Genomic DNA, 17,580 nt, shown 5'->3' on the forward strand with positions numbered 1-17,580 from the left:
AGTAACCTAGTACTCTCTCATGTGTGAGTACTTACTTATTATGTTATATTTAAGCCCACAGCTATAACACTTGACCATTCGGTGCATGTACGGTGCAATTGGGGACCAGTCCCTAACAAACTCATCCAGAGTTCCTCGCAGCACCATCCATTTTGGAAACCAAAACAAAAGATTAGGCAGATTAACAAATTACCTTAATGCAAAGAGGTGGGGACAAAATTGGCCATTTCTGAAAGTGGTGGAGACATGTCCCCAGTATAAATTCATTTTGTCCAAACAAAAGCTCTGGGAATTATTGAAAAATATTTGCTGGAATTCACATTAGAAATGTAGCATATAAAACACAGCTTCAGTTATAAAGCGCTGTTTTGCAGTTGAGTTAATAGATAAATAAATGAATGATTTATGCGTGCAATCTCTCATAATGTAGTTTACTGAATAAAACATTTTGCCAATCACTGATATCAAATTTAGATTTACAATTTCTTAAGTCAAACTTGATCTCAACCCTTTATCATTTCAAATATGAATGTTTTTCCGATAATTGATAAAAGACAGTTGGCTTAACCTGCTCTGAAAATGAAGCAGATATCATCAGGCCGTTGCCAAAACTGCCGAAAACGTGTCCAAATTGCAGAATAACTGGTCCCACTAAAGTCAGTCCACCTTAATAGAAAATACAAATGTCTTCTGTAAAATCTTTAGAAGTGTTGAAAGATAACGTTCACTTCACAAGATTGTTTTTATCAGTTGGCTTTCTAAAGATCGGGATATCATATTATGTTATTTTTAAAGCTTCCTGTGAAGAAATTGACATATTGACAAGTACAACCTTATTCCAAAGATTTTAGTTTAACAGGCAGCAAAGCCACTATAATATTGTGTTTGTGGTATATTTGTACATATTAATACCTTTGTAAAGATTACTGTTTAGTCAACTTGAATTCAATATTTTAAACAAAAAAAGGATAAATCCACAGCAGAAGAACACTCTTATGGACATCACTAATCAGAGACATTATTATGGGAGAATATGAAAGGGCAGTTTGTTTCTCTTTCCTAGCAGTGGTGTGGAGCCAGACACAGATATGATGTTCCCGCACTGATAGAACACTTTGAGGAGGTGGATTATGACGGTGGTCAAGGCTGCTCATTTTTGACTTCTTTGCTTTGTGTTTCTGTGAGAATGAACTTTGGGCCTTGGCAACAGAGAGGAAGGATTGAGGTGAGGAAGGGAGTCGAGCACTCCGTGATTCACTGGTGAAATTAATCACAACGGGGACAACGTATGTCATTATCTTCGGCTTCAGTGTTGCACAGTGTCTTCATTCTGTAAAGTGAAAGATCAGGGTCATCCCGAGAACAATGTGGCCTTGTTGATAAGGAAAGAACAACAGATAAAAAGTAATGAAGGTGATGATGATGATGATGATGATGGTCATCTTCGCCTGATCGGCCAGCACGTATTTCTGCATTGTGATGGTGTGTTGTTAGGTCTGCTTCTGTGACGTAGATGATACCTGCCACCTGCAGATGGTGCTCTTGATTATAATTTGAGGTAGGAGTGCACCGAGCAGAAAGAGCCTGAGCATTTGGCTAGCAAGCTTCTCTTCTGTGGAGTCAGCTTCCAGTCTGTGTTCAGGCGGCAGACACCCTATCCATTCATAAGAGTAGGCTTAAGACTTTCCTTTTTCCTAAAGCTTATAGTTAGGAGTGGCTAATGCTTACCTTGAATCAGCCGAAAGATAGATAGATAGATATATACTTTATTCATTCCAAGTTGGGAAATTGTTTTGTTTCAGCATTTTGACAGTCAATCTACAAGAATTACAAATAAAATAAAGATAAACATAAAACATTTTCTAGTTATGCTGCTATAGACTAAGACTGTCAGGGGACACCTTACTTCTATTTTCTCTTTCTCTGTACCTGTATACTCTCATGTCCCAAATATGAATGCTACCAGCCCAGCTTCCCCACAGTGTTTTGTGTCTGTCAACTGGCAGGTTGTCAGTATTAAAGCTTTGCCTGGATCAGGAGTCGTGGCTGTGCCCAAGGTTTCTTCTATTTCTTCCCACATTAACCATGGAGTGTCTTTGGGAGTGTTTCCTTGTCTGATGTGAGGGTTTAAGGACAGATTCTGCATAAAGCCCCACAAGACAAATGTAACATTTGTGATACTGGGCTATACCATAAATACACTTTGCATTTATTGATTGAAAGATAGTCTGTTTCATTGAAGATTCAACGGTCCGGCAAAGGCTCAGAATAAATGTAATTTAGCTTGAGCTCTGCTTAGAAATCATGAAAGGCTTTACAATGATATAACATTAAGAAGTTACAATTGGTATAATGTATACGTGCAATAAGGATCTGAAATCCATCAAAGACATCTTATTTTATCCTCTGACATTATATTTTGTGTCTTCCCCCTGGTGTTGTCACGATACCAACATTTTTGTTTCGATACCGATACCAAGTCAAGAATTACGATTCCGATTCTTTTTCGATACTTTTCTTAAAAAAAGGGAAACAGTCTTAAATGTAATTATTGTGCTTTATTTCCCATCAGAACCATAACCATAACACAAACTTTTAAACAATGATAACAATAAACAAAATAAATGACAAGAATTCGTATTAAATAAAATTAAGCATCATCTCAAACAACTTTTTTTTAATAAAATATAATTTTTATATTTTATTAACATGTATATGTCATGTAACAGTAATTAGCTAAAAAGATAGCCATATTAGACAGTTATCAAAATTGCCATTAATTGCCTCGTCAAACTACGAAAACGTTAGTTTGTCACAAAATAAATTACACTTGTTTGACTTAGCTTTGAGGGCATGGGCTTGAGCATGATGTAATTATGCTATCTACCACATTCGCTAACCTGTCTGTCTTTAAATTCTTTAAACAGCTCTGGATGCCGGTCGGCGGGTGCTTAGCCAAGTTTGATGTGTTGGCTCCCTTGGTTTGCAGGGATCTAAAACATTTCTCACAGACAGGCCTCGTGGTGTCCGTAGGCTTGCCCTCACTGTCAGAGATATAGCTCAAATACTTCCAAATTTCGCTTCTGGCGTCTTTTTTGTCAACAAGCCGAGGCGCAGCGGCAGTTGCACTCCCACTTGCAGCCATGCTTCTCGTTTAGTTTTCTCACATGCTCTGGCAGCTAGCGCGTGGCCGCGTGCACGAGAGAGGGGAGGGACTTAGAATGTGCTTGAGAGGGGCGGGACTGCAGGCACGGCTGCAGTGCAGGGAGTGGAAGAAAAGCGCTGAACACACACGGCTCTTATTAAAACGGCGCTTTCTCACCGGCAGGGGCGGAGCTTCCTACAGGCAATATAGGCGGTTGCCTAGAGCGCCACCCAGAGGGGGGCGCCAAAAATTGCAACAATTTTTTTTTTTTTTTTTTTTTTTTTGCTTGGCGCAGTTTTGGCGCCCCCCCTCTATATCTGCAACCATTATTCTTACATAAAAAAAAAAATTCTAACATAAGGGAAAATGAGCCAAAAATCTAAAACGGTCGGTCGGTCTAAGAGCCTCGGCTTTAGGTGTTCACAGTCAGAACATGCTAGAGCGCTGTGCATTGATGGGTATCGGTCAAATGTTTATAAAATTGAGCGTTGAGGAAAGAAAGACTAACGTTAGAGAACTATGAAGAGGCAAAAGCCATCTGGGGCGCAGTATAAAAACAGAAGAAAAGAAGAAGAAGAGAAACGTGCCAAGGTGAAAGGTATGCAATTTTGATTGTATTGTCAACATTAGCGAATGGATCATGTAATCTTGCTAGTTAGCCAAGCCAACGTTAGCTAGCCAGCGTTTGTTATTGCCATTCAGTCGAAACTGTCATAAGGCTATTTTCTTTGTGTCATGAAATAGAAATATTAGTAATAATAACAATGTTAGTTTTGGTGTAGCGAGCTAGCCAGTGTGGTGGAATGTTAGTTAGTTGGTAACGTTAGCTAACGTTAAGTTTACCTCAGAAAGCACATTGACTATCCGAGTCAAACATTTGCCAAATTCAACCCTGTCATAATGTGCGCTAACGTTAGCTAACTAGCTCAGTGGTTCTCAACTCCAGTCCTGTTGAATGTTTTCGTTCCAACCCAGAACTAACACACCTGATTCAACTGTTCTAATAAGATAGGCATAGCTCTTGATTAGTTTAATCAGACCTGTCAGGCTGTCCTAATGCTTACTAACTAAATAATAGCTACATTTAACAAATGGAAATTATTCAATGTTGATAATACACATTTTGTTATATAATTTTAGATTCACTTTTAAAATATCTGGGACCATCTGCTGCATCAGTTGACAAGGAACCGCCATGCACCTCAGCTGTGCCGGCTTCCTCAGGTGAGTGCAATGTGTCAATAGATGTTCCTGATGATAAATAATTGAATGTGAAATCCAGTCAATATATTTGCTCTTGTGTGTTCTTTCTATATTTATAGACCTAGAACCACATGAAGGAACGTCAGAACAGCAAGCTGCTCATCCTGATGAGATGACCACTGATTCCACCCTGCCACTGACCACTGTGTCTGTTTGTTCTGGTGAGTACAATATGTCAATAGATGTTCCTGATGTGATGATAAATAATTGAATGTAAAAATGACTGTCGTGCCATTTCTAATCCAGCCAATATATTTGCTCTTGTGTGTTCTCTATATATGTATAGGCCCAGAACCACTGCAAGGAACGTCAGAACAGCCTGCTGCATCTCATCCTGATTGCACCACAGATTCCACCCATACACTCTTCTCAGGTGTGTGCCTGATGAATGTAAAGATGTTTAGCTATAAACCTAATTGTCCTCATGCTTTCAAATAATTGCTTTCTGTTTTTATTTACATTTTACACACTGTCCCAACCTTTTTGGAATTGGGGTTGTGTGTGTGTGTGTGTGTGTGTGTGTGTGTGTGTGTGTGTGTGTGTGTGTGTGTGTGTGTGTGTGTGTGTGTGTGTGTGTGTGTGTGTGTGTGTGTGTGTGTGTGTGTGTGTGTGTGTGTGTGTGTGTGTGTGTGTGTGTGTGTGTGTGAAGATATTGTGAATATGAGGTGAGAAAATGTGCTTCACATGCCCTCCAGATGCAGCAAAGACGGACGATCCACTACCAACCGATCCTGCTGACTGCCCTTCACATCTCACAGACACAATGAGGACAGAGTTTGTTCGGAGAGGACCATATCAGATAACACCTGATTTCATTTTCCCAAGGAGAGATGATGGGAGAAGTTGCCACCACCAGTACTTCAGCAGGACCTTAGTAAATAGAGAAAGGATCAAAAGAAGTTGGGTGACATATTCAAAAAAGAAGAACAGTCTTTTTTGTTTTTGTTGTCAACTTTTATCTCCAAAACAAATTAATTTAACAAATGCAGGACTGTCGGATTGGAAAAATGCAAGTGCTGCTTTGACCAGCCATGAAAATAGTCCGGAACACCTGAACAATTTGGCGTCATGGAAAGAATTGGCAGTTCGATTAAAACAAGGTACAACAATAGACAAACAAGAGCAGGCCCTCCTTGAGGCAGAGAAGAGTCGGTGGAGAGCAGTGCTGACACGACTGGTTGCTATTGTACAGTCTCTGGCAAGGCGAAATATGGCATTGAGAGGAAAGACAGAAATACTCCACTCTCCTTCAAATGGAAACTTTTTGAAAGAGGTTGAGCTTTTGGCGCAGTTTGACCCAGTGATGAAAGACCACATCCACAAGATTAAAAGTCAAACATCCCACCACAGCTACTTGGGCAAAACCATTCAGAATGAGTTGATTGAATGCATCAGTGGAAAGATTCTATCAACAATAGTGCAAGAAATAAAGAAATGCAAGTACTTTTCCCTCATTTTAGATTGCACCCCGGATGTTAGCCACACTGAACAGCTGTCAGTAGTCATCAGAATTGTGACACTGGAAGAAGACCCCCAGATTAAAGAGCACTTCATGGGATTCCTAGTAGCAGAGGAGTCCACTGGTGAAAGTTTGTCCGCCCTGATTTTGAAGAGGCTGGAGGAGTTGCAGATTGCCTTTGATGACTGCAGAGGACAGTCATATGACAACGGCGCAAATATGAGAGGGAAGAACAAGGGAGTACAGGCCAGGCTACTGCAGTTGAACCCAAGAGCTTTGTTTGTGCCTTGTGGGGCACATACACTCAATTTGGTCATTGCTGATGCTGCCAAAAGCTCCAAAGATGCCATATCATTTTTTGGCATTGTGCGGAAGCTATACTGCCTGTTTTCTGCCTCTACACAGAGATGGGCCATCATCAAGAAACACGTCAACCTTTCACTCAAAATGTGGTCAGAAACCAGATGGGAGAGCAGAGTGAAAGCTGTGGAGCCTCTGCGATATGAAGCCGCAGCTGTGAGAGAGGCACTGCTTGAGGTGAGAAACCAGGCCAAAGACCCAATCATCAGGATTGAAGCCCAGTCTCTGGCAGAAGAAGTGGGGTCATTCCGCTTTTCACTGTGCACAGTGGTCTGGTATGACATGTTAAGTCAAATTCAGCAGGTGAGCAAAGTCCTGCAGTCCCAAACAATGCAAGTGGATGTAGCAGTAAGTCTACTGAAAAAGACTGAAAAAGCTCTCAAATCCTACAGAGCCACAGGCTTTGTGGCTGCACAAACATCAGCCAAGGACATGTGTGAAGACATGAATGTGGATGCAGTCCTTGTGCAAAAGCGGCTGAAGTCAACAAAGAGCCACTTCTCATATGAGTCTCCTGATGAGCCATTGAGGAATGCCTTGCAAAATCTGGAGGTAACGTTCTTTAACGTGGTGGTAGATGCTGCAGTGTCAGCACAAAAGGAGAGGTTTACCACACTTGAACATGTGCAAGACAAGTTTGGCATTCTGTACAACTTCCCAGACCTGCCACACCAAGAGCTGATGAAGCAAGCAGAGGCACTTGCACACACCTTAAGCCATGGAGGGCAATCTGATTTGGATGGGAAGGAGCTGGCTCAGGAGTTGGAAAATGTACCTGACTTGCCATCAAAGAGCATGACAACTCTTGAGTTGTTGAAATTCATACACACAAAGCAGCTCACCGAAATATATCCCAACTTGTGTATTGCTCTGCGGATCAGTGCAACGCTACCAGTAACAGTAGCTTCAGCCGAGAGGAGTTTTTCCAAATTAAAACTCTTGAAAACATACCTGAGGTCCACCATGGCTCAAGAACGCCTCAGTGGTCTGGCTGTAATCAGTATTAACCATGAGGTTGGTGGTCAGATTTCATATGATGATGTGATTGATGACTTTGCAGCGAGGAAGGCCAGAAGGATTGCACTGTAAATGGAAACCAGTAGGAGCTAATATGTAGGCCAACCTTGTGTGATGATAGGGAGTGGAATGTAAATAGTTCTTGAGACAAAGTGAATTTGTAATTTTTATGTATTTGTTTGTTTATTTTGCATATTATATTTTGATTATTTGACATGTGTAACATATTTTACAATACATAATTTTCTTTTAAAGCAAATGTGCACGTTATTTTATTGTTTGTTATTGTTATTATTATTATTGTTTGTTAGCTAAGTTGTTTGTTTTAATTATTTAGTGTGCACTTTACATTTCTTCTTAATTTTCTTTGAAAGCAAATTTGCACATTCTTTTATTGTTTGTTATTGATATTATTATTGTTTGTTAGCTAAGTTGTTTATTTGTTTTAATTCTTTAGTGTGCACTTTACATTTATTCTTAGCTCTTGTTCTTGCTTGTAATAAATAAAGCTGCAGTACTTTACTGTATAACTGTTAAGATGTTTTGATATTTTTTTGGGGGGGGGGGCGCAGTGGTGAAGCTCGCCTAGGGCACCAAATGTGCTAGGTCCGCCCCTGCTCACCGGAGTACTTTTCCCCGTCATTCTTAAAGTACCGATACTAATGAAACGGAGGAATCGTACCGTTTTTAACGGCAGGGTATCGCGGTACCTTTCAAGTATCGGTACACCGTGCAACACTACTTCCCCCTATTATTATATTAATATTGATACATTCTACAATAAAGTAAAGCATCGTTGCTCTTTTTACTGCCCTGCTTCACAGAAGCAAAAATAAAAACAGAATACAGTAGAATGAAATTAAAGTATTTAAAAAAGAACATACAAATAAAGACTACAATAAGATGTTAAAAGGTAAAACAAATACATTTCACAATTCATCTCACAACAGGGATCACAGTGCACTTTAAAGACAATATAAAATAAGTATAGACTCCCATATTGAATTAAGCACAAGATAATTACATTTAATTGAATACCTGACATAAACAACACAGGAGTTATTTAGTGCATTTTAAAGGTTTTTTAAGAGATATGTGTGTGTGTTTCCCAGGGGGTCACTCGGGTCTGTCCCCCAGCCTCTCAGCCGGGGCCCGGGCTCACACAGAGGAGACCTCAGACCTGCTGATGGAAACTTCATATTACAACTTCTACCAGCCTTCACGATACTCCGCCTACTACGGAAACCTCTACAACTACCAGCAATACCAGGTGAGTAAGAAAGAACCACCTTGACAAAGTATTGTATTGACTAATCATGTCGGCAGTAAAGAAGTCCCGGTCTAGAAAATAACAGATTTAAAGAACGCAGAAAGAAAGAAAATGTAAAAAAGAAGAAGAAGGGATGAAGCTCCACTCTGATATGTCAGTGATGTAACTGAGACATGCTCAGGCAACCTTGTGGACATTTGAAGTTTATTTTCTTTGTTTCTAGTAGTGATTCATATAAACTTTTTTATTTCTTTGTTTTCTTTAGAGATGGATGAGAATGTCTGCTCTAATGTCAGCACTTACAATATAACGCAGGACACATGTGTGGGGGGGGGGTACCAAACATCCCAACATCCCAACATCACACACACACTTGGACCCTCATTCATCCATATTTTCACGCTGATTTATGCCTAAATGTATCTCTATTGTGTCAAATGAGATGAGCTTGTGCATAGAGCAAATTAGATATATAACTCTCCAGTGATCTCAGATGAGGTGGTTTGTTTTTATGAACAACATTAGTCCCCCCCCTCTCCGTTCCCCCAATAGCAACATCTAGTTTTGGGGTCAGTGCCTCCGCCAACCCGCCGGCGCACGGCAGAGCCTGAATTGCAAAGGTTAATGGTATTGTCTGTCGGCAGAGGACCAAACCGCTATGCATCAGCGCTCCGAGGTGAAAGTGAGCGCATTAATGCTAATCAGTTAGCACTCTTTAGCATAATTTAGCCATCCTCCTTTTTGATTTATGATATTTTTAGCGAAGTTGTCAGGTTGAGTGGGCAACGTGCTACGGTTATTCAAATTCAGGGACTGCCTTTTTTTATGTGTTTGCATGAAGAGTTGATTATTTGGAGATGATATTGTGCCACACACACACACACACACAGTTTAACAGTTTGTAACGAGGACCTGATGAAATATTCCTTAAAAAATAGACACAGTTTTTACTAGTATTGCTTGAATTGAGAAATTGTCAATCTTCTGTTAAAGCCAAATATTCTCTCGTGTTTTCTCTGTTTCCTTAAGCTGTCCTAACCTCTACAATGTATTGGAAATATACTCAGATATTTGCATCCCCAGCAAAAGTGATTATTCTTGAGTTGCTCATTTTAGATTTTGTCTCCATATTGAAGTTGAAGCACTTACCACTGTCTTTCTGCACCATCCAGAGAGCTGCCAAGTTCTTTCTCATTGACTTTCTGTCCATTTGTTTTTTTTTTCTAGAGGTGTCGCTCTTTTCTTTGTAATAACATCTAGTGAACATTTACTCAATAATAATAGTACATTTTATTTATAGAGTGCTTCTGATGGTACTCAAAGACACTTAACATGTTCAAATTCATAAAAACAACAAACTAAAATAAAACACAACAATATTTACAGATTAAAAGCAGATCTGAAAAGGTGGGTTTGGAATTGTGACTCCACATACTTTTTAGAACTATATATATTTCAAGCTATCTGTATTATTCAAATGTCAATTTTCACTTTTGAGTTGAGCTTAATGCTAGTTTAATTTGAGTGCTTGCCTGAAACCCAGTTATTCTGTTTATGACAGAGTGCCATAATGGACGTTTATTAATCTATATATACAGTATATGTTACGGCTGGACATTAAAATCCATAATTTGCTACTTAGTTTGCAGTTTTCTTTACTTGAACACCACAAAATAAACAGTTAACGCACATAAAACTATTTAAAAAGTTGAAATTAAAAACAAATAATACAGCATACAGTTACTTCCTTCGTTATCTTAATATAGTGTTATTAGTCAATCAAATTGTTATACTAATTTTAGGTTTTAGGTAAATGTTTTTTTTTCTCTGGCAACCTTTTTGAAATAGTGTTATTCTCAGCGGCAAAACCTGCTATAAAAATGTTCATTTCCTTTCAATCATCACGCTTATCTTATCAATAGCGATTATCACAGTCCAGTGAACTATGAGCTTTTCCCACCACTAAATGAAAACCCACAAGGAAACGCTGTGGTCTTTATCAGCGCTTCATCTACCTCCTCCTCTGCTCTCCTGTGCACTCAGTGGTGCTTGGCTGTCATGCAGGTGGATGATGATAATATAAGGGTGGTGCAGAGCTTCCAGACAGGAGATGGTGCCAGATAAGGAGACAGGCCCTCTCAGGGAGGTATGGCAGCCCTCCCACGAGTCAGAACGTTAGCCAGTGAGTTTAGAGAGAGGACTCTGGTTGTGTGGCAACATTCTCCTCCCCTATGGCATCAGTGCAAAAAAAAGTCTACCTTTTAGTGTCAAGAAATGCATTCAGAAAATCTCATTTTAATTGTCATGAACAGACATTTTTCTAGAAAAATATAGTATGAGGGCAATACTGTGGTGCTGATCTTGTATGTATATGAATTGTCAGGAGAACATGAGGCCGATATACAAGATGGCACCGCGGACGTAAATAACAACGTGACGTCGGAGCTCCGTAAAAACAAAGACGTCTATGATAATTTGAGTAATTATACGTTTTTTGATGAACAGAAATATTGTTTTCTGGCATTTAAACATTTTACGCAGAAAATCAGTATTTTGGTATGAGGGCGCACGCCGAAAGTAAGAGCCTGATGAAGTCATCAAGGATCCTCACATTTCTATATCTGAGTATTAATTTTATTATAAAAACATAGGAATATAATCCCAGTGTTTCCCCTACCATTGTCTTGGCGGGGCGCTGCGCCCTGCCAACGGAGCCCCGCGCCCTGCCTGAAATTCAAGGTGTTTTTTGTTTTTTGAATATATATATATATATATATATAGCACCAAATTGCAACTGAAGTAATCTATCTACGGTCACTTTTCACATGTGCTCTTTATTAAATAAGCTAAACGCCTATGTTATTTATCCAATGTGCATGTTTCAGTGTCCACTGCTTTGCGTATTCACATTCTCCCTCCGCTCTGTTTCTGAAGGCTCCGCTTCCCCTCCCCCCCCCCCCCCCCCCACACACACACACACGAATGCACACACTCACAATCAGAGACAAGAGCGGAGGAAAGGGGGAGAATAACAAAGTTTAAAAAAGTCAAACAAATCTGCATTATTGCCCCGAGCTCTGCTGTATGCCCGTTTGCATCCCCCCCCCCCCAGTTTCAAATTCATTTATTATTATTTTTTAACCGCAAGCCGTTATCGTCACGGGAGAAGGACACACACAGCCTGCCCAGGTCGCGAACGCGACAACGAACGTAGCGTGCGCATTCTAAAAATAGCTCACAGATTGTGAGCAGGTACCGCGGTTTTGAACTACAGTATTGAATTTGACAGAAAACAACAATGAAACGCCAACAGAAGAATAGTCTAATGAGTTGGGTGAAAAAAAAGACAGGAGATGTGAGTTGGTTTATTCAGTAAATTAGCTCAGGATAATTGGATGTTCTGTCTACACCTGTTGATGTGAGGCTAATGCAGGATTTGCTAGCTTGATGCTACCGGCATTTAGCGGCAGTGACTCAACAAATTGCCTCTTAGAATGTATCGTCAGCAATGTATGACAAGCAGACTGCTTCTTTAATGTTAGACTCACACCAATAGCTCAATATGATCATAACACGATTGCTTTCATATCAGAGATCAGATGAGGTGGAGCTGCCTCCAGCAATAGAGGATGAGGCAGAGAGAAGCAGCAGCAGCACAGGGTTGCAGCAGGTATGTTATATGCTGTAGTCAGGTGAAATGTATCAATGAAAGGAAGAAGCTGAGGCTACATGATAAGAAGGGAATACAGTTTGAATAAAAGTAATACAGCACAGTGTAACACTGTACTTTATTACTTTTTAATGTACAAACACTTTGTTACTGTACGATATCAATAACAATAATCCACAGCTCCTCTCTCTGCTCCAGAGGATACCATTTTTTTGGGGGGCTACCCGAGCAGCACCCTGCCAAGGCAGTAAACCTAGGGGAAACACTGAGTCCTAAATATGCTGTTATGCTGTTAGATACGCTGTCTCTGCCTTTACAACCACTTCTGTTGATACTAGCTGTGTAACACTGCGCACAATTTATGGTTGAACTTGGATATGGGGTCACTATTCAGTGTGATTTTGGTACATTGGGCGGAAACACAAGATTGAATTTTATTTTTAACAGTGGCTCTTTCATGGTGTAAAAATGAAGGCAGTCAACCATTATTATAAGGTCGAGAAGTAATCTAAAATGAAATAAAAGGCAATATGTCAATAACACTACTCGCACAAACCGACATATTGTGGAGCTCAAGTACTGAAAGGTTGGTATGTTATATTGTGTATTCTCTGAGTCTCACTGAGTATTGTAGGTTTGGCCTTAAGCTGCTTGAACACAGAAGGGATAATGATAGTAATGGACCCACTAAAGAGGTATTATCTCAGTTAATGTTACCTTACTTGTTCAATGTTGTTCAAATGTATTGGAACGAAGACCCACCCAAATAGTGGAGTGTATGAGAGGGTCCTTTAGCTTCTCATTTGCATTCCCTATAACCTTTAGAGTTAGACGTGACAGTTGACACAAATACATCCTGGATTGAAACATGACAATAAAATATCTGCACACCTAAAGCTTGTGGTGAGTCAGTTTAGTTTAATTTGTATTGTTACCTCCCCATAATGATTTCAAAGTGGAAATCATTTTTACTTTGTACGCAGCGCTCACCTACAATTTAAGGTAACACAATGGCAGCGTCATCGCAGAGCCGTATTACCACTTGTCACATGAATGCAGCACTAGTGTAAGGAGAGGTGATTGGTTTACTCAACTTGTACAAGAAAATAAGGGTTGCCAAAAATACAAGACACAGCCACGAAATCATTTAAAACAAATGGCGCATTTCCACTGCAGGGCCTCGCTTGGCTTAGTAGGGTATAGTTAGGCCTTGGTAGGCCAGGCTCACTTTATGCTGCCTTTCCATTACAGTTTAGGAACTGGGGTAGTAACTATAGTAACGCAGTGTAGGCGGAGCCGTGACGTCATCTTCAATGCGAAACACAAAACCAAGATCAGCCGTTAGCTGTTAGCCCTCAGAGCTCACAGCTCCTCATATCTGTTCAGAAACTAGACAAAAGTTAAACAAGTACAAACCACAGACTGTCTGTGTCATGGTGAATACAGTCACTGGTTTATTTATGTCTGTAGAGGCCGTTGTTGTGAGTGTGGACGGTCGGAGCATTTATAACGTTAGCTTAGCCGATATCCATTCAGAAAACACGTATTTTAAAAGGTTTTTCGCCTGCTGTCTGTCTGCAGACTTGTCAAAGCATTAATTCATGGTTTTTACTAACCGGTATCAGTATGTTGTTACTTCGGCATCATTTTGAAACGTGTATTACAATTAAATCACGGTCAAATATGTTCATTTTGTTGTAGTTGCCAGCGATTCTCTCACTAGTTTAGCATACTCAGCCCGGTTGTTGGCCCGGAAAGAACCTCGGTTTTGGAGAGCCAGAAAACTGTGAAAAAGTACCCGCTAGCCGGAACTACGCCTAGTGGAAACGCAACCAAAAACGCACGCTTAAACCGCGCTCCGCGCTGTAGTGGAAATGTGCCAAAAGTGTACTCCTTGCCTCTGGAAAAGTACACCTATAGGGAATAGGAATGTGATTTGTTATTGAGCTGCACCTGCTCTATGAAAAGTGCTATATAAATAAAGCTTTTATTATGTCATCAACGGCAAGTCGTCCATATTTGGAGGATACTAGAGACTTCAACCTATTAACTTAACCTGTACAGCGGGCGGAGAAGCATAACTTTCCACTTTAAGCGTTTTAATCATGGTCAGTAGGTTATGTTATGCGTTGAGTTATTTTTTATATTTTTAACTCTCCTCTGTTTCTGCCAAGAGCTTCTCTTTGACGGACATTTATATTTTGAGCATACTTTATTAATTTCAGATGCAAAATAGCTGCTATTGACGGCTGATGCTATAGACTCTATCCTCCATAAATGTCCGCCACGCCCCAGAATGCACCGCGGTTCCCATTCCCTAAAGTGATTTTCCGGTGTGAAAAACAACTAATTGGAGAGACGACGAGAATTTGTCTTTCTATCGATAAGGGTCGAAAGCGAAATTGGCTGACAAAGTATGGGAAAGGCAGGCTATTAGTTTTTTTATGAACAAATTACAATCCAGCTATTATTACTGCTTTGCTTTCGTACACCTCTTGTCAATGGAAAGAAGGTGCCCTCACAGCAAGCTGTTATGACTCTATAAACACTCACACAGTGACCATTGTAATAGAAAAAAATATATTGTATGATGTGAACCTGGTGTCAAAGCGAAAGTACAACTGTCATGTGACTAGACAATAGATTGACTGGCTGTATCTGTGCTTTTTCTTGTTGATAAATCTACAAACCACTTAAAATAGTATTCACCCCATCACTCCATTAAGAAATGACAAACTATTTATAAGGCGTTAAATTGACAGCTTTAGCAAGTTATTTAGTGGGGATCTGCCTGTAACAACTAGATGTAAACCTATTCCATTTGCTTGAAAAAACAAACTTGGCTTTTTCTGTAGGAACTTTCACTAGGTTTTGTTTGGTGCTGCATGTGTCGTGCAAACCGTAAGCTTAGTGCGCTTTCAACACTCCACTCCAGTCCAATCTCTGTTGTATTTTTCTTGGCCTAATACAAGAGCTGAGTGTAGCTTAAATAACAGTTTATAAAGCTGTCGGAGAATTGATGGTGTGGACAATACGGGTGACATATTACAGGCTGACAGAAATCAAATTCCATAAAAGTGAAATTGAAAACCCTGCGTGAGGCGGCCTTGCTGCTGAGTAGACAGCTTGTTTTAAAGTTTTCAGAGGACTGGTGAAAGCCATTTTTAGAGCCATCCACAGACGTGTGAATTCAAACACCGCTAATTCAGCCCTTTATTTGTTTGTAGTATGTATTTTAAGTCTATACTTCTTTTTGGCAGATAAGGTTGTTAAAGTGTTGCCTGTGAATATCTCATGGCTGATTTGGAGGACCGTAGAGTCAAACAGGAAGGGGGTCATAGGACAATTTGTTTTTGTTTTGTGTCAACAAATGTATAGTACCGTAATTTTCGGACTATAAGGCGCACCTGAATATAAACCGCAGCAGCTAAATTGAATGATGTGTACATATATAAGCCGCACTGGACTATAAGCCGCAGGTGTTTTAATGTTTAATTACCATATGTAAGGGTTCGTGCACAGAGGGGATTGTCGGGAAAGAGATGGCTGTTTGAGGAAGCTCCCATTTATTAACATTTCAACAAACAAGTTGCATATTGTATTCAAGTGTTACCATTTAGTGCAATAGTAGCTACAGAACATGTACTGTGCTTTGTAAACTGTACTGTATCACATAGCGTTTCAGACACACAAACTTTTCAACTTTCAAACTTAAACGGTGCGCTCCCCAGCGCACGTACCGGCAGTGATCTACAGCAGTGGTTTTCAACCAGTGGTACGGGGACAAACTGTCTCGCTCTCGTAATGTCTGTCTGTCTTGCTCTCGTTCTGTCTCTCGTACCACTCTCGGTTCCACTTTTACGCGCTACCTGTCTCACTCTTTTCCGGCCTCCAGCTTTTCCTGCTGGAGCCCGCCGCTTAAAGGTGGGGGTTCGCGGACCGGCCATAGAGCCCATAGAGTTAAAGGTGGTGGCCGTTAGCTGTAAAAATCCATAGATTAGCCGCACCGTTATATAAGCCGCAGCGTCGAAAAATGGGAAAAAAGGCGCGGTTTATAGTCCGAAAATTACGGTATATTGAATGGTGTATTTGGGATTAGCATGCATGCGGCTAATGATATATACCCAAGGTTATGGTCCCTTTACAGAGATTTATATTGGTTTGGTTATAAAAGAATATAGGAAAAAATATACTTTCATTTAATTTAAAACCCCTTTTTTTGCTAAGGTTAAGTCCTGATCGAGGCTGAAGGACCATAAATCGTTGGAGACTCACTCATCTTGGGTCCTGTGTGTGAATGAAATTACGAAATGGTTTACAATAACCATACCATTTTAATTGTATTTGAAAATCCCATACAAACATAAACAACTGCCTGACTACACTTGATGCAGGTTTGTCAGAAAAACGAACACACTTGAAACTTGTTTCACCATTATCTGACATTTGTATATGCTTAACAACTATTGATTTAATGAGAAAGAAAAAAAGAGTTGTTAGTATATTACTGTTTCAGTCTGTCGATACCCAACATCTCTTTCGTGGATTTTGAAAAATCTCTAGAAAAATCCGAAAAAAACTGCATGTTGAGGTTTTGTGTTTCCTTGTATGAAACAGATTCCTCATGGTGAGGGCCGCCTGTCCAGCCACAACATGTCCTCTCAGTACCGCATGCACTCCTACTACCCAGCAGCCACCTACCTGACTCAGGGCCTGGGGTCCTCCAGCTGTGTGCCCCCCATCTTCAGCGTGGATGACAACAACAACTGCTCTGAGACTATGGCAGCTTGTGAGTTGCGCACGCACGCACGCACGCACGCACGCACACACTTATCAGGCCCCATAAAGTTTTACCCAGACTTTACCAACAGTGTGAGTAAGAACATTCAAGGGAGGATTGCACTCGACTCAAGAGTGCCATAAAGTGTATACGATAAAATTAGTCAAAAGTGAAGCTTTTTTACGTTTATTATACTTACTCTTTTACTTTACTTCAAATAAAGAGCTATGTTTGTACAGTAGGTCTGACTCGTGTCCAATCTTTGTTACAAACTGCCTTACTCAACTCAATGTTGTTAAAAGGATAACAGAAGAGTTCATTAAAAGTGTGCTCAGATATTCAGCCATAAGCGTTTATTATCCACAGTCGATCATGGAAATGAAACGCGTCTTTTTGCTATAATTTGCAGAAAGAACTTATCCATTTTAAAACCACCAAACTGTCACTGACCCGACTGTGCAGCTCTGTTTCTTTTCCTCATGATTTTGAGATGGAGTAGATCTGATCTTTGATTTCTGACAACGCATCATTACATTCCTGGCACTCTGTCACATATCTCAGATGTAAATCTTAGCAGAGCATTGCTGGATTTTCTGCTAGTAGCTGTGAATGTGGG

The 17,580-nt window shown here is 40.2% G+C and overlaps 2 protein-coding genes across 4 annotated transcripts in view; both read left to right on the top strand.

Annotated features, from left to right (window-relative positions):
- The window catches only part of dmrt1 (doublesex and mab-3 related transcription factor 1), a 51,930-nt gene that overhangs the window by 2,201 nt on the left and 32,149 nt on the right, over positions 1-17,580 (top strand). For both annotated transcript variants that reach the window (XM_079690888.1, XM_079690887.1), the window contains exons 3-4: positions 8,357-8,514; positions 16,802-16,973. In XM_079690888.1, coding sequence (XP_079547014.1) covers positions 8,357-8,514; positions 16,802-16,973 — 330 coding nt within the window. The remainder of the gene's footprint in view (positions 1-8,356; positions 8,515-16,801; positions 16,974-17,580) is intronic.
- LOC307045313 (zinc finger MYM-type protein 1-like) lies at positions 3,623-8,350 on the top strand. 2 transcript variants are annotated; one of them, XM_079690886.1, is made up of 4 exons: positions 3,623-4,369; positions 4,468-4,569; positions 4,695-4,781; positions 5,104-8,350. In XM_079690886.1, exons 2-4 carry the CDS (start codon positions 4,521-4,523, stop codon positions 7,314-7,316), a joined length of 2,349 nt encoding a protein of 782 aa, XP_079547012.1. In that variant the 5' UTR covers positions 3,623-4,369; positions 4,468-4,520; the 3' UTR covers positions 7,317-8,350. The 2 variants fall into 2 exon arrangements, with proteins under 2 accessions (XP_079547012.1, XP_079547011.1); XM_079690885.1 differs by lacking the exons at positions 3,623-4,369; positions 4,468-4,569 and having other exon boundaries at positions 4,577-4,781.

This window comes from Notothenia rossii (assembly GCF_949606895.1).
Source record: "Notothenia rossii genome assembly, chromosome: 6".
NCBI lineage: Eukaryota > Metazoa > Chordata > Actinopteri > Perciformes > Nototheniidae > Notothenia > Notothenia rossii.

Coding starts and splice junctions, on each gene's coding strand:
- LOC307045313 (XM_079690885.1), top strand. CDS start 4,628: ATGACTGTCGTGCCATTTCTAATCCAGCCAATATATTTGCTCTTGTGT. Junction 4,782..5,103: donor CACCCATACACTCTTCTCAG/GTGTGTGCCTGA, acceptor CATGCCCTCCAG/ATGCAGCAAAGACGGACGAT.